The sequence below is a fragment of the Canis aureus genome, chromosome 19, assembly GCF_053574225.1.
Source record: "Canis aureus isolate CA01 chromosome 19, VMU_Caureus_v.1.0, whole genome shotgun sequence".
Classification (NCBI taxonomy): Eukaryota; Metazoa; Chordata; class Mammalia; order Carnivora; family Canidae; genus Canis; species Canis aureus.
In genome coordinates, this window is record NC_135629.1 from 59,128,344 (window position 1) to 59,154,329 (window position 25,986).

Here is a 25,986-nt window from a genome sequence, read left to right on the forward strand (position 1 = left end):
GGGATTTGAAGCGGCGTTTCCCCCCCCCCCCCCCACTGATCGTATGCACCTCACCCTGTTGCTTATATAGGGAAACTGAGGCCCCCAAAGTCCAGAGACTCGATCACCCGGTAGTGGGGACAACGTCCTGCCCCTGAACTGGGGCAGTCTCCCACTCAGAGTTCATAAGGCCTGCGGTATAGACAGGAGAGCTGAGGCCCCGCGGGGGCAGGTGGCAGCCACTGTGCACCTGCTGGGGGTGGGGGTGGGTCTCTGGGGCTGTGGGTCCAGCAGGGGGCAGCCTCGCGGCCCAAGGGCGGGCGGGAGGGCAGGTCCTGCCCCCACCAGCTGTGCCTTGTCCCCAGGTGCCGTCAGGCGGGCACAGGTGGGGGCTGCACGGACACCCACCCTCGGCCGGGGGGAGCCCCAGAGTGCGGGGCTGTGGACCCACGGGCTCCCCCCGGCCTCCTCCGACAGCCCCCCGCCCTGGTGCCCCCCCCCCCAGGTGAAAGCCAAGGACGCCAGGGCCTGGGGCTGTTCACACTGTTTATTTGCTTCTCTGGGAAAGTCGAGAACATAAGGGCCTTGTCACACGTCAGAAGCAGAGGGGCACTTGAGCGGAGCCTCACAGCTCGAGGACTCGAGGAGGAAGAGGGGGTCCCACGGCCACGGCCCAGGGTCACCTCAGACACGGCCTCTCCCCCTGCCACCAAGGGGCAGAGCGGAGTCGGGACCCAGGCTGTGGCAGCGCTGGCCCCTGCACCTGCCCCGGCACCGGGCGGGAGGCCCCGGAGGGTGTGGGAGCGTGTGCACACGTGTGCCTCTGGGGGCGAGTGGCTGCGTCCAGGGAGCCATGCGTGCACATCCGGGTGGTGGCCGCCCCCAGGAGTGGGACCCGCACCCCTCTCCCTCCCGGCGGGGGACAGGCTCACGTCGGGCGGGGCGGCGGATGGGGTCTCCCGCAGAGGAAGCCCCCGGCCCGGGCTGCGTGCGCCCCGCCGCTGCCAGAAACGTGCCAAGCCCAGTGGAGCTGGCAGTGGCCTGATCTCTGGGGTACGGTTGGAGGGACCCAGCACCCTGGTCCCAGCAGGTCCTGGGCAGCCCCCCAGGGTCCCCAAATTAGCACCAGGAGGAAGGAGGGCCCAGTGGGAGTCGGAACTCAGGGCTAGAAGCGGCTCATGAGGCCCCGCCTTGTGCAAGGGGCGGCTCGCAGACGCCACCGGCTGCAGGAGACAGGGCGGGGGTCCGAGACCCCTCCTGGGCGGGGCGGGGGGGTACCCCGGGGCTCTCCCTTCCCGGGCTCCAGCATCCCCTGGCCACGCCCAGAGACAGCGTGGGGGGCATGGCACGTCGGGCTGGGGGCTCGGGCTGGGGGCGCCCAGAGGGGCCCTGCTCCCTCCCCAGACCTTGAGCCTGACCTCCGACCAAGACTCCCCCAAGAGGCACGGCCTCACCCCGAGTGTCCAGGATTCGGACGCCGGAGTTTGGCCAGGAACCCCCGTCCCAGGGGCTAAGCGGGGACAGAGCAGCCTCCCGGGGGCCCTGGGCTCCCCGGGTCCCTCTGCGGCAGGATGTCCCCTCAGGGACCTCAGTGGAGGTGGCAGGAAGGCACAGGCAGGAGGCCCAGAGGGTGGCTGGCCGGCCTGGGGCGGCCTCGAGGCCCCCGGCACCCTGGCCAGGACCGCCGTGGGTGACGGCCGCATCTGCGGAGCTGCCGTGACGTGGGGGGTGCCCTTCATTCCGGAAAAAGTGGGTCTGTCCATGTCTGTCTCCTACCAGGCGTAGGTGCACGGCTCAGTGGTTGGGGCGTCGGGGGTGGTGATGGGGCGGGGGACCCCTGTCCCTCTCTTTCCAGTGAAAGAAAACTCAGAAGGAACATGTGACAACCGCGTGTCCTGGGGCCCGTGAGTGTGGGTGGAGGGTGGGCAGGCCGGGGCCGGGCTGGTGGGTGACTGGTGTGGAGGGTGGGGCCGGGGGCTGGGGACCGGGCGGCTCACATGATGGAGCAGCATTTACAGCGCTGCTTCTTCGTGTCGAGGTCCTGGGGGTCGCTGGCCGGGGCCTCGGGCCCCACCTGGTTCTCTTCCCTGGAGCCCGCGGTCGGGGGGGGCTCTGCGGCGCTGCCGTTGGGGGGCGCGGGCTCCTTGGGCTCCGCGGCGTCCTCGATGACCACCAGCTCCGCCGTGATGGTGTCCTGCAGCCCCAGCACCTTCTGGCTCTCGGCCTCGTCCTCCACGTTCTGGTAACCCATGAAGATCATGGTGACGGGGGGCTCCTGGCCAGGCTGGATGCCCGGCGGCCCCGACGTGGCCTCTCCCGGCTGCGCCTGCACGCCCGTGATCTCCCGCCTGGACGGTGTGGTCTGCACGGGCTCCCTGGACGCCCCCCGGGTCTCTGCTGTCCCGGCCGTGGACCCTGCCTCGCTCAGCGTGACCTCGTCGGCCTTGTGGATGAGCTCGTCCACCTCAGAGGAGCTCAGCGGGTGGATCCCGTTCTCCGCGGTACCGTCCACGGCGTGGACCACTGGCGGGGGCGGGGGGGGGAGAGAGAGAGAGGGAGTAAGCTGGCTCTCGGGGCGGGGGGCCGCGCAAGGCCGTGGCCCACCCTCAAGGCTAAAGAGCAAGTGAGACAAAATCACACGTTATAAAACCAACCGACACTCGAAGCTCCCCGCGGGGATCTGTGTGCCCCGACAACCTGGCGCAGACGAGCATGTACAGGCGCTCGTGGGAGTTAGTGGACGGGGACTGAGCTGTCCCGCCCTTCGCGGCCGTCCACATCCCCAGCGACAGGGTCCCGCGAGGCCACCTTGCCAAGTACGTCGGCTTCTCCCGCGGCCAACACGGTGCCGTGCAGAGGGGGACCGAGCCGGACCGCGGGCCTGTCCCTCCCACGAGGGGTTTCTCGGGAAGCGCGACCTCTTCCTTCCTTGGGACCCCATGGCCGGTCTTGGGTCACCGTGTAGCTCCTGTTCTCAAGGACAGTCGCCCACGGGCCGAGCCCGCCCTGCTGTGGCCTGGGTCGGCTTGCGCCATCCTCGCTCAAGTCCCAGGGGCTTATGACTTCATGTCCACGGACTGCCTCTTGCAGCCAGATTCACTGAGAGGGGTGTTTATCAGTTTGGGGTCGGGGGAGAAGGGGGCTCCAGTCCCAGAACACAGGGCATATGACATAAACTTGGTGACCTTGCTTACGACGGCCCGTGCAACCCCGGGCACGGCCACTTCCTGGAAACGCTCTACCCGCGTCTGGAAGGAAGGCACGTGGTGCCCTGGGCGGCGTGTGCGCGAGGAACCTGCTGCGTGGACCTTCCAAACCTCTGCGACCGCCCTGTCTGTCTGACCTGGCGTGTCCCGGGGCCGAGGGCCGGGGTACAGCACCCACGGAGTCCGGGCCGCATTCCCCAGCCCAGCAAACTCCCGGAGACACAGCTGCCTGGCCGCCTGCCGGGGGGACACACCCCGCACCCTCGGGACTCGCGGCCTCCCGGCCAAGGGTCAGGGCTCCAGCACCTGGCTGCCGGCCAGGAGGAAAGTACTTTCCACTTTCAGTTTCCAGGCCCCTAGGGAGGGGCGACCACACCTCAAGGCCTCGCAGTGACTCGGGGCTGGAGGCCCGGAGGGTGCGGTGTCCCCTCGGAACCGAGCTATTTCCCACTGGCCGCTGCCCTAAGATAGGAATCCGAGCCCTCAGCCACCATGGAAACGGGTCACCTTCCCATCGCTAAGCAACCAGAGTCCAGTCTGGCGGGTCCAGAATCCCCCAGGGCCGGGCCGGGCTGTGCCGAGAGGCGGAGGCGAGGACCTTCTGCAAACACGGGCATTTCCTCTGCCCTTGGCCCCGTGAGGTCTTTCTCGTCCAGGAGACGAGGCAGCTGGGAGTGACCCAGGGTCACATAGCTGGTGAGAGCTGGAACGGGGGTTGCCCCGGGGTCTCCGTCCCCAAACCATGGGAGAGCCGGGCCGTGACCAGGTCCCCTTCGTGGCCTCCCGGATGTCACACAGACCCCAGCAGCCTCTGAGAACACGAGGCTTCGGGAGCCAAAACCACAGTGAGGTATCATTCCACAACAACCAGGATGGCTACAGTAATAATAACGACCTAACGATGGACAAGTGTTGCTGAAGAAGTGGGGAGGTGGGGACCCTCATGCATGTCTGGAGGGAAGGAAAGATGGGGCAGTTGCTACAGGAAACACCATGGCAGTTCCTCAAAGGGTTAAATGCAGAAATTCCCATATGACTCAGAAATTCCATGCCTAGGTAGCACCCAACAGAAACGAAAACATACGCCCATACAAACACTTGTACAGCATTCTAAAACTAAAAGGTGGGAATATCCCAGATCTCCGTCAAGTGACCGGATAAACAAAATGTGATCCGTCTGAACCATAGACTATTATTTGGCCGTAAAATATGAACGTGGACAGACCCTGAGCCCATGACGCTCAGGGAAGGAACCAGACACGGGCCACGTAGTATGTGACTCCATGTGTGTGACACGTCCAGGATGGGCTCATCCATGGACTGGAAGGGGTTAGTGGTTGCCGTGGTGGGGACAGGGGGTGATAGGGTTTCTGTTTGGGGAAGAAAAATGTTCTGGAATTAGTAAAAAAAAAAAAAAGTGCAACATGGTGAATAAACCAAAACCCATGGGCAGCCCGGGTGGCTCAGCGGTTCAGCGCCACCTTCAGCCCAGGGTGTGATCCTGGAGATCCGGGATCGAGTCCCACGTCGGGCTCCCTGCATGGAGCCTGCTTCTCCCTCTGCCTGTGTCTCTGCCTCTCTCTCTCTCTCTGTGACTATCATAAATAAATAAAAGTTAAAAAAAAAAATTTAAAAAAAATTAAAAAATAAATAAATAAATAAAGTGGGTTCTTCTCCTCCTTCTATCATCGTAGTAACTATTGCCCAGAAAATTTCCCCTCCCGGGGTTTGTTTACGTGCTACGATCGCAGGCCATGCCAAAAATGACCGAAGTTTAAATGCCAAACGACTTATAAAATTGCTGTCTAAATCCTGACAGTGGGGGCGCCCGGGTGTCTCAGGCGGCGAAGCGTCTGCCTTCAGCTCAGGTCCCGACCTGCTTCTCCGTCTCCCTCTTCCTGTCACTCCCCCTGCTGGTGTGCACAGGCTCGCGCGCTCTCTGCCTCTCTCTCTCTGTCTCTCGTCAAATAAAATCTTTTAAAACACTTTAAAAATAAATAAAGCAATAAATACTGATGGATAATGCAGTTTAAATGAAACTTTTTCTTACCTAAAAACAAAAGAAGAGTGAATTTTATGTATGAAAATTATATAGAGAGAGACAGAGAGACAGACATGCTGGGGTTTTGACTAAGGTTGCCCTGCTCCTCTGCTCCTCCCAGGCGGGCTTCCTTGTGGGGGTCTCTCACACCCTGTTCCCCGACCAGCTGCTAGAAGGAACCTCCAAAGCCAAACCAGGTCTCAGCACCGCGGCCCCTGCCCACCCTCCCCGCACTCTGCAGCAGCCCCCCAGCCCCCGCCCGGTCCTCCAGCCCAGCACACTGTGTCCCGCCGCGGGGCCTTTGCACGTGCTGTGGCTGCTGTCACACGCACGGTTTCCTTCAACAGACAAGCTCCTGCTCACGTCCTCTGAGGAGCCCCCCGGCCCCCTCCCCGCCCTGCTAGGCCCTCTCAGGGCGCCCTCTGCACCCCTGGGGGTTTGGTCACCTTTATTTGGAAGCCCAGGGATGGAGGCGAGTCCCACCCTCAGCCAAGCTCCAGGGCAGATTCCGGGAGCGAGGAGCGATGGGGCTGCGGGTCCACGCGGAACCGCCTCTACCCAACAGCGCCGTGGGCGGAGGGCCTGCCCCATGCTCGGTGCTCGGTCAGGCTGCGGGTCGGGCTCTGGCTCGGTCTGGGGGGCGGGGGAGGGGCGGGGGGGCTGCATACCTTTGGTCTCGTCTTCGTAGACCTTGATGCCCTGAGGGAGCGGCTCCCGGGGGAGCAAGGTGGTGCTGGACAGCACCCGCGTCTCCCCCGTCACCTTGTCCTTCTCCACCGTGATCTCGACCGAGTACATGGCTGGCACGAGAGGCGCGGGTTACCCGAGGCCACCCGCCCACGTGCCCCCCGCCGGCTGCAGCCAAGCCAGGGAAGGGGAGCCGGCAGCGCAGAGCCAAGCAGTGGGGGCGCCCCCCAGCTCCGCCTCCTCCCACGGCTTGCCAGCGTCCGCCTGCGACCCTTTGCTCGGCATTCGAGGCCCGGCGTGCACTCCCGCCCAGCGGCAGGGCCTCACACTGTTCCGTCTCCGCAGAGCAGCAGAGTGAGTCCGAGGGAGGCGGCGTCCAGGCCCGGGTCAGAGGGCCGCGTTCCCCGCGGGACCACCCAGCGCTCGGCACTCTGCGACCCACTCTCCACGTGCGTGTCCAGCCGGCGGCCCCTCATCCCTCCCGCTACGGAGATCGGACCGTCCTCCCCGAGTCGCTGACCCATCGGGACCGCAGCTCAGGGGCCAAGACCCTGCTCCACCCCCTGGAAATCCCTCCCACGAGGACCACGAGGACCACGGGGCACACTGGGGCCCCCCTGCCCCTCCCGCAGTGACCCCGCCCCTGCCCGCGTCCCGAGTCACCTCATCCAAGCCTCCCCCCTGCATCTGCCCTGTAAGTGCCCTCCTGGGTCTTCCCACCTGTCAGGGCAGTTCCCTCGTTGTCCTCACCCCCCAGGGGTCCATCTGCAGAGCCCGTGGGTCCGGCCTTCGGAAGACCTGGAGCCCGCCCACGTGTCCCCCCCAGGACCAGCGCAGTCCTCTCGCCCTCCCCATCTCCCCCTCCTTCTCCCCATCCGCCCACTCCCCAGGACCAGCGCTGTCCCCCCACCCTCCCACCCCCGCTCCAGCCCCCCACCCTGTTCTCCCCGCGGCCGCCAGAGGGCTCCAACGAGCACCGAGTGGGGCACATACCCCCCTGCCGCCTTGCAGGGCTCCCCTCCTCTCTCGGGACCCTGCACGCCCCGCCCTGTCACAGCCCGGAGCCCCCCTCCTCCCCCTCCCAGGTCTCCCGGTTACCCCCCCAACCAGCCAGGGCCCGGCCAGCCCAGGGCCTTTGCACATCCCCTGCTCCCCACCTGAACCGCCTAACCCTGGGCCCTGCTCCCCCGCTTCCTTTGGGTCCCTGCTCCAACGGCAGCTGTGAGCTTGGCCTCCCCGAGCCCTCCGACTAACCCTCCCCCCTCCAGCTCTGCACGCTGCCTTCTTTTCTCTATAACTTCCTTGCAGAGGGCGCAGTCCTTGTCAGGACGTCACCCCCCGCCCCCAGGCTGTGGCCCTCATACGTCGCACACAGCAGGTGCTCAACAAGCGCTTGCCGGATGAGGATGACCGACCAAGAGAGTGTCGTCTGACTCCACGTCCCTGCACGGCCTGAGGCCCTCAGCTCCAGGCGCGCAGTGGGGTGGGCTGTGCCTACGCGAGGTCGTCAGCTAAGGTCAGGGGGGCTGGTGTAGCTGGCACACGGGCCCGGGGTCCCCCTTCTCTGGCTGACGCTACCCTCTGTCCCGAGCCTCCTGGCGCAAAGCTGCGTGACCCCGCGGGAGGCCCCGGGCCTCCCCTGCCAGCCCCCCGCCCCCAAGATGCTCTCCGCCTCCCTCTGTGGTTCCTGCCGGCACAACTCACCCAGCACCCGCAGCAGCCGAGGGCCCCGCCGACCGCGATGACCTGTCACTGCCGTCGGGCTCTGTGCCCGGCCCTGGGTGCGCGGCCGGTTCGACCCCGCTGCTGCAGCGGGCGGACACCGAGGGCCTGGCCTGGCAGCAGAGTGGGGCCCTGAACCCCCACTTTGTGCAACGCCCAGCACTAACCCAGGAGCACAGAGACGCCCCGGCCTGGTTGCCTCCAGGAACAGGGCGCTCACTCCCCGTCCTGCGGCGGCCTGAGGGTCTGCAGCGGGCGTGAGCGGGCGTGAGCGGGCGTGAGCGGGCTGTGTGTGCACGTGTGCCCCCCCGCCGGGCCCCAGAAGTGAGCAGCGGGTTAGGCGGGGAGCCACGGGGGCCGGGTTAGAGCGCTGCCATGCGGGGGGCCCCCCTTCTCGGGGAAGCTGGGCCAGCATGTGCCCGAGGTGCCAAAGCAGAGGGGGCGGCCAGGCCCCACCCCAGGGTCCGAGCCCGGACCACCCCCACGGCCACAGCTCCTGCCGAGGCCACGTGTGCGTGGGACGCAGCCCCGGCCTCTCCGGGCGCCCCAGGGCAGCAGCTGGACGCGGGGGTGAGCTGGGGGCTGACCCACCTGCCTTCATCATGGTGGAGCCCTCGGCCGTCCTCACGGGGGTGTTGGATGCTCGTGTCTCTGTTCAGGAGGCGGAAGGTGAAGAGACAGAGATGGGGTCAGAGAGAGGAGGTCACGCGGACGCCCGACGCCCCCCGGGCACCCACAGGACTCCCACCCCCAGGCACCCCCAACACGCAGACACCCCCAGTACCGCAGCCACCCGGACACGCCCAGACCTCCCTGGCACACACACTGGCACAGACACCCGCACCCCTGCCCCCCGCGTGCCCCCAAACACACACCAGCCCCCAGGCCGTGTCCATCTTTCAGCCCCAACGATTTTCACAAAAATCGCTCAGAGGCCCGCGTGAAAAAAATTTTTTTTTAATTATTAACTTCTAACCCCACGGCAGGACACTGCCCGGCGTAACGGACACGCGAGTCCGGCCAGACTCTGGGCTTCCCGTCCACGCTCTCCGCGTGAAAACAGCTTCAGGCACGTGCGGAAGACGCGCTTCACCTCAGGTAGCTTTAATACGCTCCGGAAAAAAAAAAAAAAAAAAAAAAAAAAACGCTCTGGAAGCTACAACACGTGCCGCGTGAACAGCCCACGCTGCCGAGGGGCCCGCGAGCGCCCAGACGGGAATCGGGCGCAGGCTCCCGCTCCGCCCGGCGCCCACACCCCCGCGGGGGTCGAACAGCGCGGCCGCCCCAGGAGGGCTGGGACCCCAGCTCCTCGGCCCCCGGACCCCAGCTCGGGACGCGAGAAGCGAGGTGCCCGCCCGGGAGCTCCAAGGGGGTGCAGGTGGGGGGGGGACCCCGAGGGCCTCGGATCCCTCCCCTGCCGGAGGGAAGCCACGATGAGGGGCGCTGGGTGAGGCCCGGGCGTGGCTGTGTGAGAAAGGCCATGACCCTCATGACCCCAACAGCGGAGGGTGTGCAGGGACCCCCCCACCGGCCGCGAGTATGCGCAGGCCCCCCCAGAAGCCTACCTTTGGGTGTGCCCGCCGGGACCTGCAAGAGGAGGGAGAGACCTGGTCAGTGAGGCCAGGCCCGGGCCACACTGCCCTGGTCGGCCCCGAAGGCCAGTGAGAGCAGGACCAAGGCTATGGGAGGGGCAGCTGGGGGCTCAGACACGGAGCAGGGACGTGGGTCCTGCAGCGCCCTGGGGCCCACCCTCCCAAGACGGAAGGGGCAGGAGCTCTGACCCACCCCCCGGGGCCCTGAAGCCCAGAGCGCGTGGGGACAGGTGCTCCCAACATCTCTGGGCCACAGCGCTTGTCTCCCATCGAATGGGGACCCTGCTCCCCCTGAAGGGGCTACTGCGAGCAGGGGACGGGCGACGGCTGTGACCGCGCAAGTAGGGTGACAGCAGGTGGGGATTTTGTCCACAGCTTCCTACAGGCCAGGTCTCGTGTAGAGAGCGCTTGCCGTCCCTCACAACATCCCAGCACATGGGTGCTCTGGGGAGGCCAAGGGGGAGACTGAGGCTCGAGGGGACACTGAGGCCTAGAGGGGAGACTGAGGCCCAGGAGGGAGACTGAGGCCTAGGGGGGAGAGTCAGTGAGGCCCGGGGGGAGCCTGAATGAGGCCCGGGGGGAGACTGAGGCCCGGGGTGGGGGGAAACTGAGGCCCAGGGAGGTAAAGCAACTGTCCCAGGTCACACAACAGGGAGGCGGGAGGCTGTAATCCAAATGCAAGCCCCAGCTCTGAATTCTGTGCCACAGTGACCCTGAAGGGGGGTGTCTCAGCCTGGAGCCAGGAGGGGCAGGTGCCCGCAGGGGTGGGTGCCCTCAGGGGTGGGAGCCCGCCAGGGCGGCCGCCTGGGAGCATCAGCACCCCCTCACCTGCTGAGAATCCACAAGCACCTCGGCCTTGTGGGCCTTGGCGGGGCTCGGGGCGGCGGGTGCGTCCCCGGCGGTGGGCAGCGGGCCTGCGTCCTCCAGCACCTCGATCTCCTTCTGCAGCCTGAGGGGGCACAAGAAGCCACCGCGCTTACCGGGCGCCCGCCCCGCTCCGGGCTCGAGACGCGAGCGCCGCACCCGCGAGGCGTCCTCCTTCCTTCCCGCAGCCGGGGAAACCGAGGCACGGAGCAGCGGCCCCGCCGGCCCGGCCTCCGCCACCCTCGCTGGCTGCGGCTGACTTCTCCTGCTTTCCGACCAACTGTCCCGTGTCCCACTCAGATGTGCGCTTTTTGTTTTGTTTTGTTTTGTTTTGTTTTTACGGGAAGCCTCATCTCTCTGGGGAAACTGGAAAAACCATGTCCCCTTCCAAGTTCCAGGAGATAATGGTCCACACAATCCGGTGAGAACAAAACAAAGATTTTAAAGCCCGCCCCACGGGGTGGCCCTCAGGAGGCTTTGGGCTGTGGGCCTGTCAGGCCCCGGGGGTGAGGCGCCCCGGAGGAACTGAGCCTCCGCCCCCCACAGTGAGGGTCGGCCTGGAGGGCTTCCTGGAGGAGGCGTCCAGGCTGGGGCACCAAGTGGCGGCGGGCTGCCCTGGGAGGACGAGAGCCGAGGCCCCCGGGGCCCCTGGTCCAGCCCAGCGCCCGTCACCCCAGCCTGGTGCTGCCCGGCCTCCGCTCACAGGCGGGGGCACCGCGACACCTGCCCCCCTTCTCCCAAAGGCCTTGGGAGGACCCCGGTCTCCACGGGGAGCCTTGTGCGGGGCGCGTGCTGGGGCCAGGCAGGCCTCCCCCCAAGTGCACATGTGGAACTCTGGCGCGGCTTCCGTCCCCGTGACCCCGCTGCCCTGGAGCTGAGCCTGGGCCTCTGCCTGCCCGGAAACTCCAGGCCTCTGTCCCCGCCGGGGGCCACTGTCCCCGCCCCCGCCTTCCTGCAAGCCCAGCGCCCGCGTCTGCCCTGCGTCCGCGAGTCAGGGGACAGCACCCGCTGGGCTGGCGCCAGGGAGCCCCCAGGGAGGCGGCTGCCGGCACCTGCCCCCCCCACCCCCCCGCCTCGCGCACCTGCGGGGGGGGGGCAGGAAGGGGTCCTGCGGCGGCCTCTGCGCCCCGGCCCGCGGGCCCTCCCTCCGCCGCGCCCGCGCGCCCACCTGCAGATGGACTCCTCCAGCAGCCGCGCCTTCTGCTCGTCCTCCTGCATCTGCCTCCGCATGTCCTCACCGCCCTCCGACGCCGCCGACGGCGTCCCCTCCAGCAGCCAGCGCTCCCGCAGCGCCTTGGACTGCGGGGCGGGGGCCGGGTCAGAATGCGGCGGCCTTCCTGCTGCCGCCCCCCGGGCCCCGGCCCCCCCCACCCCGCCGGGGTGCCCGCGGGACCTTCAGGTGCTGCAGCTGCCGTCGGTCGTCCTCCAGCTGCCGGCGCTTGTTCTCCACCTCGGCCTGCCGCCTCCGCTTCTCCTGCGCGGGACGGGGGCTCAGGGCTGCGCCCCCCACCCCGGGCTTGGCCCCGAAGACCCTGCTTTCCTGTGAATGGCACCCAGCTGGCCTGTTGGCCCCCACCCCCCCAGAGAAGGGCAGGTTCTGCTCCCCCGAGTGATCTCCCACCGGCACAGAGCGGCCAGGGGAGCCGGGGCACGACGGCCCACACTCGGAGGACCTCAGGGTCTCCCCGTTCTCACTTCGTGGGGAAGCACCACCAGGCACTCGAGTCCCGGGGACCCTGCCACCCCCCGGTTGGGGTCCCAAGGCCCTGGGTCAGGGAGTGGGCCCCACCGCTGGGAACTCACTGCAATGGCCTGGAGCCGCTCCTGCTGAGACGTGGTCTCTGCCGCCAGGACCCTGGGGGAGGGGACGCACCAGGTCAAGGAGGCCGGTGGCGGCGTCCACCCCACGGAGCCTCCCGGGTTTCCTCCTGGAGGGTGGGGTCCTGCCCTGCTCTCTCTGCCCAGCCTTGTGACCTCGTCGGTTCTCCCAACAAGCCCCCGCTGTCCTCCAGGACAGGGCCCCAAGGACGGGAGGGCCGGGAGGGCGGCGCAGACGCTGACACTGCCCAGGGCACCCCCGGTTGCCTCCCACCCTCCACGCACAGCTCGTCCAGCCCTTGGGGGGACACGCGGGGACACCCACCGGCCTCGCCCTGCAGCCCTCGGGTTTGCAGCGTGCACCATCCACCCTGGGACGCGTCTGCTTCCCCCGGGTCTCCCGGGAGCCCAAAGGCCCAGAGAGGCCGCGGAACCTCCCTCGTCCACGGCATTTGCTCAAAGCCACTGAAGGGACAGAGCTTCCTGGGGGCGGGCAGGAGGCCCAGGATGGGGGTGCGACCTTCAGGCCCCTGCCCCGCCCTCTGCTTCCCTGAACCCCCCCCCCCCACGGGCACGGCAGGCTCCAAACCCCAGCCCTTCCCTCCCCGCTGTGTCCCGGTCCCCGGAAGCTGCACAGCCTGCGCTCAGGAAGCGTCTGCAGCAGCGAGGCAAGAGGACATGGTCCTGCTTCCCGGGGCCTGGACACGGACGAGGCCTGCGGGGGTCCTGGCTCGGGGCTCCCTGCGCAAGTCCTAGTGACCCGGGGCCGGGCGGGGGGCGGGGGGCGGGGCCTGGGGGCACACGTGGGTTCTGGGCACGGGAACCCAGTCCCCAGAGTCCCTCCACCCGGCCCTCGGCCCGCGTCAGGACCAGGAGCCACCTTGCACCCCCCCCGGGGCCCTGAGTGTCCACCTGCACAAACAGCTGGGACAGCCCCCCCTCCACAGTGATTCAGAAAGGAAACAGGCCCACGGCCCACACCGAGCCTCGCCCCTTCCCCAGTCCCAGGCCACCCTCCTGGCCTCCAGCCCCACCACCCGCTCCACTAGGCTGTTTCCTGGCCTCGATGAGACCCGTGAAATCATCGGGCTCTCACGCCCCGGCCAGGTGACCCCACCCAGCTCTTGGCTTCCTGGAGGGCGGCACCTGCCTCCTGTGTCCCCCCCGGGGAGCCGGCAGCGCCAGCCACACCCTCTGCGGCTTCCCTCTCTCCCTCCTCGGGGAGGCTGGCTCCAGCTGGGTGGAGTTCGGGACAGGCTCGATCCAGCAACTGAGCGCGGAGGCCCTTCCTGAAGGGCCCGATCCGTCACATTTCTGCGTCGGTGCCGCCCCGAGCTCCCCACACGGGCCCACCCTCCGGTTCTCGCAGGCCGCACGTCTCCCATCCCAGGCCTCGACCACGGCCTGCTACCTCCCTGGCTCCTGACCACCACTCCCCGCCCCCCAACCAGAGGCAGCTTCCCAAGGCGAGAATCAGAACCACTCGGTCTGCTCTTACGTCTCCCTGGCTCCCATCACCCCTTTTTTCTTTTTTTTTTTCTCTTTTTAAAGATTTTATTTATTCATGAGACACAGAGAGAGGCAGAGACACAGGCAGAGGGAGCAGCAGGCTCCCTACAGGGAGCCCGATGCTGGACTGGATCCTGGGACCCCGGGTCACGCCCTGGGCGGAAGGCAGGCGCTGAGCCCCCCGGGGGCGTCCCCCCATCACCCCTTGGGAGAAACCCTAGCGTGGCCCAGGCCTGTGCCCGCCGCCCTGACCCCCTCCGCCGCCAGCACCTCCGGGCTGCGCTTGGGCACCCGGCTCACTCCCTGCCGGCGCCCTGGCCTTACTGTTCCCCGCCTGCTAATGCCCTTCCCTCGACCTGGAAATGAACCCCAGAGAGGGCGAGTAGGGCGAGTCACTTGTGCCCAGTGCACGGCGGGGACCAGGGCCACACGCACGGCCCAGCTGTCCGGGGAGACACCCCCACGGGCCGGCCTGCAGGGTGGAGGGACCAGCCGCCCCGTGGGGTGGCCGGTCGGCGGGCACCGGGCAGCTCCGTGTCCGGCCAGCGGGCGGCAGACAACAAGGCGGCCAGTGTCCCCGGGCGGCGGGTCCTGCCGCCACCAGGTCAGGGGAAGGTCAGGCGCGGAGGGCACCGGCCCAGGGGCTGCACCCCCTCCCCGCCCCCCTCCGCGTGCCCGGGGCGCCGACGCTCCCGCCCCAGGCGCCACCCCCCCTGGTGGGGCCCGCGGGAGGCGGTCGCCCTGGCAACCGCGCCGTCCCCATGGCAACGCGGAGGCCGGCAGGCGGGGGGTTGGGCCGCGCGAGCATCTCCCGCCCCCGCCCCGCCCCCGCCGGCGCTGGGGGGTAAGGGGCTCCCCGCCGCGGGCTCCAGGGGCCGCCGAGGGGCTGGGGCGCAGGGGGGCGCCCGGGGTCACGGGGAGGCCCTTGTAGCCCCGAAGGTTCTGGGCCTGCCCTGCTGCCCGGCGGACGAGTCAAGCCCAGAGAACGCTCAGCATCCTCCGAAAAATAAACCGAAGCAGGACCAGAGGCCTCCCTGGACGGCCGGGGCGGGAGAACACGCGCCCCGGGTCACCGCCTTCCTCGGGCGGCTCCGTCCTGCATTCCAGGGCGGGGAAACTGAGGCTGGGACACCTGCTGGGCCTGCTCCCCGGAGGGAGGGGGTCGGGCCTGCTGGGGAGGAACCGCAGCTGCTAAGGGAGACGGGGCGCCCTGGGTGCTCAGGGCGCACAGCACGGGGGCTCCCCGCGGGTGGGCGGGTCGTGCGTGGGCGCCGGACACGCTCCGGGATGGGGGGGCTCGGGGAGAGGAGCAGAGGCCCGAGGCGCCCGCTGAGTTCTGGCTGAAAGGCCTGGGTCGGGCTTGGAGAGGTGCCCCCCCTTCCCCGGGGTGACCCAGGGCGCGGCCACCCTCCGGGCTCCCCTGGCTCTGCCGGGTGTGGGTGACCCCTCGGGGCTGCGGGTGTTGGGGCCCACCCTCCTCCGGGAGGCCCACCTCCCCCCGTGCTCAGGCTCCGGGCCTCGCCTGATTATTTTTACAGAGCGCCTGGAGCCAATTCTGGGCTCGAGCCCCGGTGTGGGCGGCTCAGGACTCGCGAGGGCGTGGGCTGCGAGCGCGTGAGATAATCCTGGCTTCGGAGATGAGCTAATGAGGCCCAAGCCCGGACGAGCCCTGCGCAGGCCCCGGCCCTGGGAGGTACTCGGGGTTTGAAGGCACCAGAGAGGTTACGCAACCCGCCCAAGGTCACCCAGCGGGCAGGGCAGCTGGGCCTGCGGAGGGCGCGGGCGTGGGGTGCACTTGGCGTCCGAGCCGGGAGGCTCCCGCGGATGGAGGGGTCCTGGCCAGGCAGGCGCGGAGCCCAGAGCCCCAGCAGCATTCCTGCGCTGGCTAAAAGGAAACAGCTGCCCATCGCCCTGGTCTTGGGGACACAGAAGGGGAGCAGAGTCCCCCGGGGGGGCTTCCTCAGGTGAGGGGTCCCCTGCTCCCTGCCGAGCCTCTGCCAGCCGTCAGCCCCCCCCCAACCTCCCTGCTCCAAGCCCTCCACGCCCGCCCGTCACCCCCAGGAAGCCGCAGCCTCCCCGCACTCGCCCCTCTCCTTCCACCGGCTCCCTGCCTCCCCCTGTGCGGCCTTCCTCCACCTCCAAGCTCAAGGGCAGCTGCCTCTTCCAGGAAGCCTTCCTGACCTCTCCCCTCGCCAGGGAGAGTTCTCTTCCTCTGGGACCCTGAGCACTCAGCACAGGTCCCTGGGGAGGCAAACAGCTCATGAGGCATGCATGGGCTTTCTAGAATGTTCCAGGCAGAGGCTCCACCAAGATGGGAGCAGGCCGCAGAGCCAGAGGAGCAAAGCTGCTGGCTAGTAACCTGGGGGCGGGGGGGGGGGGCGCGTGGATCCTGCCCTGGGCCCTCACAACCAGAGGGCAGTGGGACGTGAACCCAAGGCCTTCTCCGCCAGCTGCAGAGAGCAGCCCCACAGGCCAAGGGCCCTCCGGCCCCCTCTCCCCACCAGCATTCCGGGCGGCCCACCCACCGCAGGACCTTTGCACTCGCTGTGTCCTCTGGCTGCTGTGCACCCCCCTGGGCCTCACCGACTCCCTCAGGCCCTCCGTTATTGTCACCTTCCCTCCCGGAGGAGGCCTCCAACCCCCTCCAACCCCCTCCCAGGCTCACTTACTTTCTCCCTTATTTCCCCACAAGGATAGTGTCTCTGTCCTTAACATGGCCCTAGAGGGATTCAATAAGCGTTCACTGGACCGAGGAGTCAGTTCGGGTCCCCACCCAGGCATTCCCTCCCCTGTCACTTTCCTGCCACCCCTGTGGGCCACTTGTCCTACAACCACTTCCTTTTGTTGCTTGTTTTTGTTTTTTAAGAATTTATTTATTCATGGGAGAGAGGCAGAGACACAGGCAGAGGGAGAAGCAGGCTCCATGCAGGGAGCCCGACGGGGGACTCGGTCCCGGGACCCCGGGGTCACGCCCTGGGTGGAAGGCAGATGCTCACCCTGAGCCACCCAGGCGTCTCTGTTTCTGAAAAAACTCACTGTCACATGCCACATTTATCTAAAACAGGGCCCGGGCTCCCCACACCCGTCAGAGGACCAGGGACAGGCCCCAAGCACCTCACCCCAGACATGACTACACGGGGCACCTGGGGGCTCAGCGGTTGAGCGTCTGCCTTAGGCCCAGGCCGTGACCCCGGGGTCCCGGGATCGAGTCCCGCGTCAGGCTCCCTGCATGGAGCCTGCGTCTCCCTCTCCTGTGTGTCTGCCTCTCTCTGTCTCTCGTGAATAAATAAATAAGATCTTTAAAATTTTTTTCAATTCAAAAATTAATTTAAAAAAACGGCTACATTTAACGTATGAGACGACCCCAGCGTCCATGACAGATGAACAGGAAAGCGCAGGGAGGTCCGTCCACACGTGGACACGTCCCTCGGCCACTGACTGGGGCTCAGGGAATGTTCTGGAACTAGGCAGAGGTGACGGCTGTACGGCTGTGCGACGCACCGAATGACGTGCTTGCGTCAGGTGGGTCGAGCGCCGTGTGAGCTGCACGTCAACCAAGGCCGCAAGAGCACGGCAGGAGCGCAGACCGTGTCGCCAGGGCCGCCCCACGGGGCATCGTGAGATCCCACTCGCCCTGCCCTGGACGCCCCCGGGCCGAAGGGCCCGCGCACACCCTACGGGCAGCGGCTCTCGCTCTGCGCCAGAGGGTCCCCGAAGCTCCCGGCCAGGGCCCTGCCCCGAAAGCCCCACCCTGCTGCCCCCAACGCAGCCCCGCGCCCACCCACCACCACCCTCTCGTCCACCCCGAGGCGCCCACCCACTGACTCCTGTCTCCCCACCGCACGCCCGGCTGGGGCTCCCCTCCTGGTTCCCCGCCCGATCCAGACGGTCCGGGTGACGGGCTCGGGGGTCCTTGAGCCCGGTGAGCGTGATGTCACAGCCCTGGGATCCTGCCCCGCACTCAGACCCTCTGTCCCTCCGTCCAGGGCCTGCGCCATCTCCCCCCACCTGTGGGCAGCCCTGAGCACCACGCAAGTGCTCGCCTCCGACCCGGCCACCCAGACGCAGGGTCCCCCCCGCAGCCCTGGCCCTTCTCCCCAGGCCGCCCCCTCGGTGGCTGTCCCCACTGAGCCCCCACCTGCTCCTCGGCTTCCAGAGCCTGTTTCTTAGGCCTGGTCACAGCCTCACCCCTGTCCTGCTTGGACGCCCTCCCGGGCTGCCCGTGGCGCCGCAGCTGGGCATGCAGGCTGGCAGGACCCGGCCAGAGCCCAAACCAGAGAGCGCTCCCTTCCCCCGCCCCGGTGACAGGCCAGTCCCCCCGCCGGGCATGCCCTCTGCCTGCCTAGCCCTCTACGTGTGCATTAGAGGGACAGCGCAAGGCTGACACGGGCTCCATCTCGCCCCCCTCACACGGTGACTGAGCGGAGCCAAGAGTCGGCCGCTTACCTGCCGGGAGCAGGCGCCCCAAGGCACGACTCTCCTAGGAAAGGTCAGCGACGGGATGGACGGGGAGCCCCTGCCCACAGCGCGGGGAAGACCCTCCTTCGGGCCCTACACAAGGCTCACAGGGTCAGCAGACAGCGTTAAGGGTACAGATGGGTTCCCCGAATGAGGAAGGACGGACGGAAACAGGGCCCCAGACCTGGACAAGGGTGAACGTGAGCCCATCTTGCAGCATCAGGACTGACCCTCGACCCCGGACCTTGTCCCCATGCGGCTGGGGCAGCGCACCTGCCCGTGGCGCTCCAGGGCCCGGGCCATACCGCACCCCTCGTCCTCCAGGGCATCCCCCCGGGGTGCCGGGCGGGCTCCCGTCCCCGTTCAGCCCTGCTCAACGTCCCACAGAGCGGGGGTCAGGACGCCGCCTCTCCATGCCCCAAATGGAGCAGACACAGAGGGGTGCCCCGGGGGGTGGGGAGGCTCAAGGCAGGTGCTTCTAGCGCCCAAGGCCACCTTCCATGTGGCTGAGGACAAAACCAGGGTGAAAGGCCAATGTCAGGATACCCCCTCCCCGGCCCACAGCCCGAGACACAGGAAGGTGCAAAAGCCCCCATCCCCCCGACCCTTGCCGCTGAAGGACCCAGGAGCTCCGTGGCCCCGGGTGTGGCACTGTCACCTCTCATGCCTCGGTTTCCCCACCTCGCAGGGCTGCTGTAAAGATCCAGCAAGTCCACAGAGACAAAGCACTCAGAACAGGGCTGGGCACACAGCAGGTGCCCACTCAACGTTAACCACCTTGCCGTGCTCCTGCCACCACCTCCACCGTAGTCTGTCCCTTCCCTTCAAGTCCACTCGCGGGTCCAGTGAGGCCCCCTCCCCCGCGGAACCGCCACGTGGTCACCAAGACTGAGAAGCAGAAGGCGCTCCCACAAACCTCCGAGTAAAAACATCAGAAAATAGATACAACGAGAATAAAAGCTTGTTATTAGGTTCAATCATCAGGGCACGCTGCTGCCTGTCAACCGGCTCCCCGCTCGTTCCGCGGGGGCACTAGAGGGTGGAGGGGCGTTGAGGACCCACCGTGCCCCAGCGGAGACTGTCCAGGCCTGACGTGGGTCGGATGGGAGCTGAGAAGGGTCCTGGGAAGGGTCGTGCTCTCCGGGCCGGCCCCGAGGCCTAGCCCTGCCCTCAGCCAGGCCAGCGCTCGGGGGAGCATCGGGGGGCGGCCGCTCGGGTATCGGGGGGCGGCCTCGGAGCCGAGCTGGCCTTCGTGCACCCGTCAGCGCCGGAGGCTCCCAGGGCAGCAGCCCCTCAAATCCCCCGCAGCGAGGACTCCCACCCAGCTCCTGAGGTGCTCCCGGGACGGTCATCCTGCCCCCGGCCTCCCTGGGGTCCCTCCACAATTTGTGTTACACCCTCAAATTCTTAAGTGAACAAAAACGAGTCTTCAATCCTTGAATTAACACAACGTTGTGAAATTCCTAAACGTGTTTTTAAAAGCAACTCGCCGGCAGCACGGAGAGGCATCTCCTTCCTGCGGCTCTGACGGCAGCATCCACGGCAGCATCCACGGAACGAGCGGGCGGGTCCTCGCGGACCCCACTGCCACATGCGATCCCGGAACGGAGCGGGGGCAGGAGCTGCACCGGGTCGGCTCCCCCACCCATCGTGCCCCCGGGCGCACCCACCGACGGAGGCTTTCGCTCGCGGCCATTCAGGCCGCGGAACGCCAGGTCCTGGCCCCACGTCTGCACCCAGAGAAACCAGCGAACCCCCCGGGTGGGACCCACGGCATCATATCTGACCCACGACCACAAGGCACAGGGGCAGCCAGCACCCAGGCCCCTCCTTGTGCTGTGTGACTCCCTCTCTGGGCCTCACTGTCACCGCTGAGGGTGAGAGGGACCGCAGGAAACAGGAGTCCAACCAGAACACCCCCTCGCTCCTCCGCTCTGCGGGAATGTCCCCGTTGTCTGTCACCCGCAGCCCCTGGGGCAGCCCCCTCCCCACAGCCACACTGCGCTCAGGGTCTGCAGTCGGGAGGCCCAGAGCCCCCCCTTGGGCCTGGGGAGCAGAGCAGATAAACAAGTCGGGGAGCCCAGCGCAGACACATCCGGGCCCTGGCTCCCCTGAGCCCCTGGCTGGGCTCCCGGGGGCCGGGTGGGGGAGCAGGCTGGGCCTTTGTCTGGGTTTTCAAAAGCAGAGGACATCGGGTGTCGCCTTCCTGGGGAGGGCGGGAGGCGGCGGCCGCCACCCAGCTGAGGGTGTGGCGGGTCACGGGTGAATCCCCGGAGGGGAGTTGTCGGCTCAGAAAACACACCCAGTGGGAAGGGCAGGGGGAGCCGCCGGGTGGGCTGGCTGGAGCTCCGCGTCCAGGGTGGAGACTGGGCCCAAAGCGAGGCTCGGCAGGCCTTGGCACCCGCCGGGGGGCGGGGGGGCTGCTAGCACCCCACACACGGCTTCCCACCTCCTGGCCCTGTCAACACACCCCCCAACCTGCCAGGGCCCACCTGTGGGAGTGGGGCCTGGGGGTTGCCCTGATGCCCGGGAGCCAGGCGACTCTGACGGGACCGGGCACACTCACCCCGAACTGCACGTGCAAACCCCCCCTGCCGCCCCGCGGCCCCTCACCGGACCCCCAGGGACCCAGGCTGCCCACTCCACTCGCCCGCTAGGCCGGCCAGGCTCCCGGCTACACCATTTGGGGGCCCATCTTGGGGACGCTCTCCTTGGGGAGGGATCGGACCCAGGCTGGCCTGCTGGAAAGCCCCTGGACCTCGGGCGCTCGCACATGCGGAGGCGCAGGCTGCAGGGACGCCCCTCCCTCCCGCGGGGCTCGGACACTGCCGGGGTCGGGTCGCAGGGCCCTAGGCGGGGGCTCCTGAGGCGCTGGGGCCCTCGGGGGCGGCAGGCAGCGGGGCGCAGCGAGGACGGGGCGTCCAGGGCCAGGGAGGCGGCGCGGGGAGCTGCAGGCCGGGGCGGCCGTGGGGAGGGTCGCTCCATCACCCCGCTGCGAGCCCACAGGTGGCCCGGGGTCCAGGCTAGCGGGGCGCGGGGCGCGGGGCGCGGGGCGCGGGCGCGGCCTCCCCCTCCCCAGGCGCCCCCCGCGTCCCCGTTAGTCCGCGGGCCGCCGGGATGGGGATGGGGATGGGGCCGGGGATGGGGCCGGCGGAGGCCCGGGCGGCGCGGGGTCCCGGGCCTGCCCTCCCGCCGGCCGAGCGCGCCTACTCACTCCATTTCCCCGCCGCGGTCCGGGAGGGTCGGCGATGCTGGGGGCGCGCGGGGCGCGGGCGGGGCGCGGGCGGGGGGCGCTAGGGCCTGGCGGCCGGGGCTGCGCGGCGCGGGGGCGGCGGCACCGGCTCGGGCATCGCCCCGCGCGCGGCTGTTTATTGTCCGGGCGGCGGCGGGCGCGGGGGGTGGGCTGGGCGCGCGCGTCTCCGCCGCCGCCGCCGCGCTCCTGCGCTCGCTCCCCGCGCGCTCCCCGCCGCCTCCCGGAGCCGCGGCCCCGCGCCCGCCCCCTGCCGGCCGCCCGCAGCCCGACAGCGCCCCGGCCCGGCCCCCGCCCAGCCCCTGACCTGGGCGCACGGGGCGCAGGGTCGCGGGGAGCTCGGGGACGCGGGTGCTCAGCCCGCAGGCGGGAGCGCCCCGGGGGCCCATCCGACCCAGAGCGCCCGCGCCACGGTCTGGGGGTGACGCTGAGCCGACCCGTTGGACGGGCACCCACACCGCAGGGCGGCGAGAGGGCACGCTTCGCCCCGGGGGCACAGTTTGCAGGAGAGGGACCACTTCGGAAGGCCCCTTCGGCGGCCAGGACACCGAAGCGGGGAGGCCCGGAGGCTGAGAAGGGACCCCCCAGCCCCGGGACAGGGTGGAGGCTGGACCCCGCTGAGAGGCAGGTGGATTCTGGGCGGATCGTGCAAGGGGAGCCAGCAGGATTGCCACCAGGGAGGTGGGATGAGGGGTGCTGGGGTCCCGCTGCCCCCTGGGGTTGGAGGGATGACAAGGGTGACGCTGGGCGGGCAGCTGGACACCACCACATTGGGGTTCAGCGTGAGGCCCAGCCTGGGAGGCCCAGCAAGACGAGGCGGGAGCCCGCACGGTCAGCCGCCCAAGGCCGCTAGATGCCCGCTGTTGCCTCCTTACATTTTGTCTAGAGTCCTGCGTGCTGCCAGTGTCACCAGGTGGACCCACAGGCCGCAAGCGGGGCAGGACCTGCCCCCACCAACATGCAGACCACAGCCCCGACCGCCCGGGTTCTGATGACCACAGCAGCCCCCGGCCCTGAACACACGTGGGGCCTGGAGTGGGGGGTACTCTTCCCTCCACTCCGCACGTGGGTCTGCACGCGGAGGGAAATACCCCGAATGAGCTCTGAGCCGGGAGGGCGTCCGCCTGAGCTCCTCTAGCGCGAAAGCAGTGAGGCCCTGAGAAGTGTCGGGCGCTGGGCTGAGGGCCGCGCGGGCCGCTCCGGTGACCCGGGGCTGCGCCTTAACCCCCCTGCGCCCCGCGGCCCGCACCTCCTGCGTGGCTGGAGGGTTAAAGGAGTGAATGTGCACCCGGCTTGGAACGGTGCCCACACACGCTAGCTCAGGGGTTGGCACTTCTGTAGAGGCCGGAGAGTAAACGTCTTCAGCACTGCGGGCCGGACAGTTGTGCAAGGACTCGGCTGGGCCGTCGCGGCACACACGCAGCCAGAGGCAGCACCCGCGTGCACCCGCGTGGCTGTGCGCGACCAAACTTCGCTCCCAAGACACGTGCTGGGCCAGATGCGACCCCACGAGGTGTGCGGCACACATGCACCCGAGTGGCTTCCCGCCGCCCCTCCCCCTCCTCGTCCCTAAGCCCCGGGCTCCTGGAGCACCCGCCGGGCACCTGGCCTGTTGGGTGCGGGGGACGGGGCATTCTCGGTCTGGGGCTGCCAGTAGATGACGCGAGGCTTGAGGCACGGCTGCTGCGTCCTGTACAGGAACCGGAGGGAGAGGAGGGTATGGACGGGGAGGGGCTGCCAGAGCCACGGCCCCCACCAGGCTCTTCCCTGCTCCGCCCTAAACTTCCCAGGGCACCCACCGCCCTCAGGTCAAGAGCAAAGTCCTCTCAGAGTCCCCAAGGCCCAGTGTCAGGGGTACAGGCAGCTGCTGCCAGCGAGGGGAGAGCAGCCTGGAGGTGGTGCCACAGGAGGCGGCGGTGCGGGTGGGCGGGCGCTGACCTTGGCTCTGAAGCCGGGCCCATCCCCACTGCCCCTCTCTGCACCCCAGCCGCAGCCCCCATCCCGGTGTGGGCAGGGTCACTGTGCCCTCGGCCGCCCCCAGCGCCTGCAGTTTCCATGACGACATCCTCCCCCCCACTTCCTTGGCCCCCCTCCCCCCAGGCGTGGCCACCCGCAGGACCCTGCCCAGCACCCCTGCCCTGCCCTGAACTCCTGCCCCCCTCCTCTGGGGCCCTTGGACTTCAGGGGACTCTCACCCCCCAAAGCCCCCTCGTCCCCGGTTCCTGAGTCAGAGCCACCCTCACCTCTGACCTGGCTCAGGCCCGGTGTGCACCCCAGCCCCCCTTCCTCCGAGCCCACAGTCCCAGCAGAGAGCTCCGCCCCACTCTGACCCGTCAGGTCAGGTCCCGCGCAGCGGTGGCTCCCCAGGGCCTGCAGCCCAGCCCGGGCCCAGCCTGCCCTGCAAGCCTAGGCCTCCCTGCACCGCCCCCTCCGCACCTGCGGACACCTGTGGACACTTCTCCCCACCGCAGGGCCGGCCTCCAGGAGCACCTTCCCCACTTGCCCTCTGTTGCTTGGTCTCCCGGGTCCCCTATTTTAAAGCCCGACCCCCTTCCCTGTCCTTCTGTGGCCACTCTTACCCCTTAGTGCTTCTGGCAGACGGTGTCATCTAGGTGGTCCAGCAGGGCAGGGACTTGTCTGTCTCCCCTGCTGCCAAGGCCCCAGCACCCAGGAAAGTGCCAGCACCCACCAGGTGCTCAGGAAACCTCAGGGGATGAGCAGTCAGCGGGTGCTCAGCAAACACCCGGGGGTGGGCAGTCAGCAGGTGCTCAGCAAACACCCAGGGGATGGGCGGTTCCTATCTCCCACCGATCACCTTGACAGCCCCCGTGGGAAGCCTGGCGCTAGTGCCCTTTGCAGGTGAGCACACGGGGACTCGTCAAGGGGTGCCCTCTCCCCCCTCTGACATCTCAGAGACGCCCCAGGTCACCTGTTCCCCAGGTGTGGGGGTGGCTCTGGGGAGTAGTAGTCAAGCTGCTCCCCCTGATGCCTGCACATCGGGCACAGTGGGCAGAGGCCTCAGTTTACCTCCCTCAGTGTTGCCCACGTGCGAGGCGCCCACCTCCCACATCCCTTCCTCGCTCTCTGCCTGGCCTTCGGGTGTGGGGCCAGGAGCACGTCCGGGAGAGGCAGCGAGCGCTTGGCAGCCCCACACTCCCCACGGGCCGGGCAGAGGGGCGCTCGAGGGCTGCAGGGGACCCAGGGGCCTGCGTCTCCTGCTTGGGTCGCCCATGGTGGCCTCAGGAAACGGGCCGAGCTCCTGGACTGCTCATCAAATTCAGCGAGAGAACCGGAGCGTGTGGGTTAAAGGAAGCGGCGGGCGATGCCAGCGGCGGGAGCACCTCCCCACCCCGGCCCCCCTCCCTCCTCCCTCCTCTCTCCTCCCTCGGGGCGAGGGGCGGGGGGGGGGGGGTGAGGCTCTGAGCGCAGGCGTGGGCAGGGGCAGCGGGGTGCAGGGCTCCAGGCCTGTCTGCATCCCGTGGGACGCTCAGGGGCTTTCCGCACACGTGCAGCGGCCCTCGCTGCTTGACCCTCTCCTGCCCCTCCGCTGTGCACCTACTGAGCTCCGACTGCATACCCCTCGGGGTGAGTGATGGACGTGCACCGCCCCAGGGAGGTCACCGCACTCCGCTGTGCCTCAGTGTCTCCACTTGTCGGGACGGACCCCGCGGTGAAGCGTGTCAGGGTCAGGGAACGAACGAGAGCCGACGGTGATGATGGGGTGGCCGCTGCTGAGCCGCGCCTGGAGCCCCCGCCCACCGCTGGCCTCTGCACCCACCGGGCAGCCCCTCAGGAACTCTTGGTGCCACGAGCTCCCTAAAGGAGCCGGGAAGGGGTGAGCCAGATGCCGCGGGCTCCAGAGCACCCCAAACCGACAGGCCCGGCTGGGGGGGGGGGGGTGCTGCACGGGGCAGGAGGCGGAGCCACGACCCCCGGGAGCCCCAGCCTCCGCAGGTTAGGGACCCGGGACCAGCCGGCTGGGTCCCGTCTGCACGGCGTCGTCAGCATCCAAACGCACTTCCGTAGAGGCCATGGCCTCTGCCCCTGACGGTTGCTCAGGAAAAGAAACTCAGCTGACCCTGAGTTCATCTCCTCAATGTATAAAGAGCTCCGACAAATCAATAACAAGAGCAAGCGTCCCGTCCAAGGAGCCATTGCCATCGTTGTTGCCATCACGGCCGCCGCCACTGCGGCCGCGGCTGCTGGAGTGGGAGAGCCACCCGGATCCTCCGCAGGGGACCCTGCACGGACTGAAGCCCAGAGTCCGGGGGCTCGCACCCTCTGCTGTGCAGCCACACAAGTCAGGGGCCTCAGTTCGGGGAATGAAGGGCTGGTCCCCGGCCCGCTCCTCGGGGCCTCGCGAGCCGGGCGGTTGGAGCCGAGGCAGGACAGTTATTGATTTCACAATCTCCCGCCCCGACGGGGAGGAAATGGGCGGCTGTGGGGACCGGCCTGCGGCCACGGCCACCTCAGGGCCCCATCAGTCCCTCGCTGCGGGACCCTGCCTGAGCCCAGAGCCGGCCCCCGCCGCCACCGTGCATCAGTTTCTCTGGGGGTCTCGGGGAAGAAAGTGCCGACCAGGAGGGGGCCCCAGCAGCCCCACGGGGGGTAGGCGAGGCCTGGGGGTGGACGGAGCCCCACACGGCCCCAGGAAACATCCGCCGCCACCTGCGGCTGGGCCCGGGTGGCCACAGTGTCGGCTGTCGCGCAGATAACGGCCACACCCACCCCGTGGTCCCTTCCCGAGGGTCCCCAGCCTCTGGCCCGCCCACTGCTCTGACGTGTCCCTGCAGCCACAGCAGCTTGGAAGGACATTCGCTGCTCGGTGGGCCTCACGGGGCCAAAGTCGGGAGCGGGCAT

At 68.4% G+C, this 25,986-nt stretch overlaps 1 protein-coding gene across 3 annotated transcripts; it reads right to left on the bottom strand.

Moving 5' to 3' along the window:
- Positions 1-508: 508 nt before the first annotated feature.
- PALM (paralemmin) lies at positions 509-21,348 on the bottom strand. 3 transcript variants are annotated; one of them, XM_077860789.1, is made up of 9 exons: positions 21,091-21,348; positions 11,895-11,946; positions 11,485-11,565; positions 11,260-11,390; positions 10,056-10,176; positions 9,201-9,222; positions 8,227-8,286; positions 5,895-6,026; positions 509-2,502 (listed from the first exon to the last, which is right to left on the bottom strand). In XM_077860789.1, exons 1-9 carry the CDS (start codon positions 21,093-21,095, stop codon positions 1,973-1,975), a joined length of 1,134 nt encoding a protein of 377 aa, XP_077716915.1. In that variant the 5' UTR covers positions 21,096-21,348; the 3' UTR covers positions 509-1,972. The 3 variants fall into 3 exon arrangements, with proteins under 3 accessions (XP_077716915.1, XP_077716914.1, XP_077716916.1); XM_077860788.1 differs by lacking the exon at positions 21,091-21,348 and adding an exon at positions 12,235-12,378; XM_077860790.1 differs by lacking the exons at positions 5,895-6,026; positions 21,091-21,348 and adding an exon at positions 12,235-12,384.
- Positions 21,349-25,986: the final 4,638 nt, after the last annotated feature.

Excerpts from the sequence above, each read along its gene's own strand:
- PALM (XM_077860788.1), bottom strand. The coding sequence starts at position 12,275 with ATGGTGCACGCTGCAAACCCGAGGGCTGCAGGGCGAGGCCG. Across the intron at positions 11,391-11,484 it reads GGCAGCTGCAGCACCTGAAG|TCCAAGGCGCTGCGGGAGCG; the intron begins GTCCCGCGGGCA and ends CCCGCCCCGCAG. Across the intron at positions 8,287-9,200 it reads CCCGGCGGGCACACCCAAAG|AGACACGAGCATCCAACACC; the intron begins GTAGGCTTCTGG and ends CCTCCTGAACAG.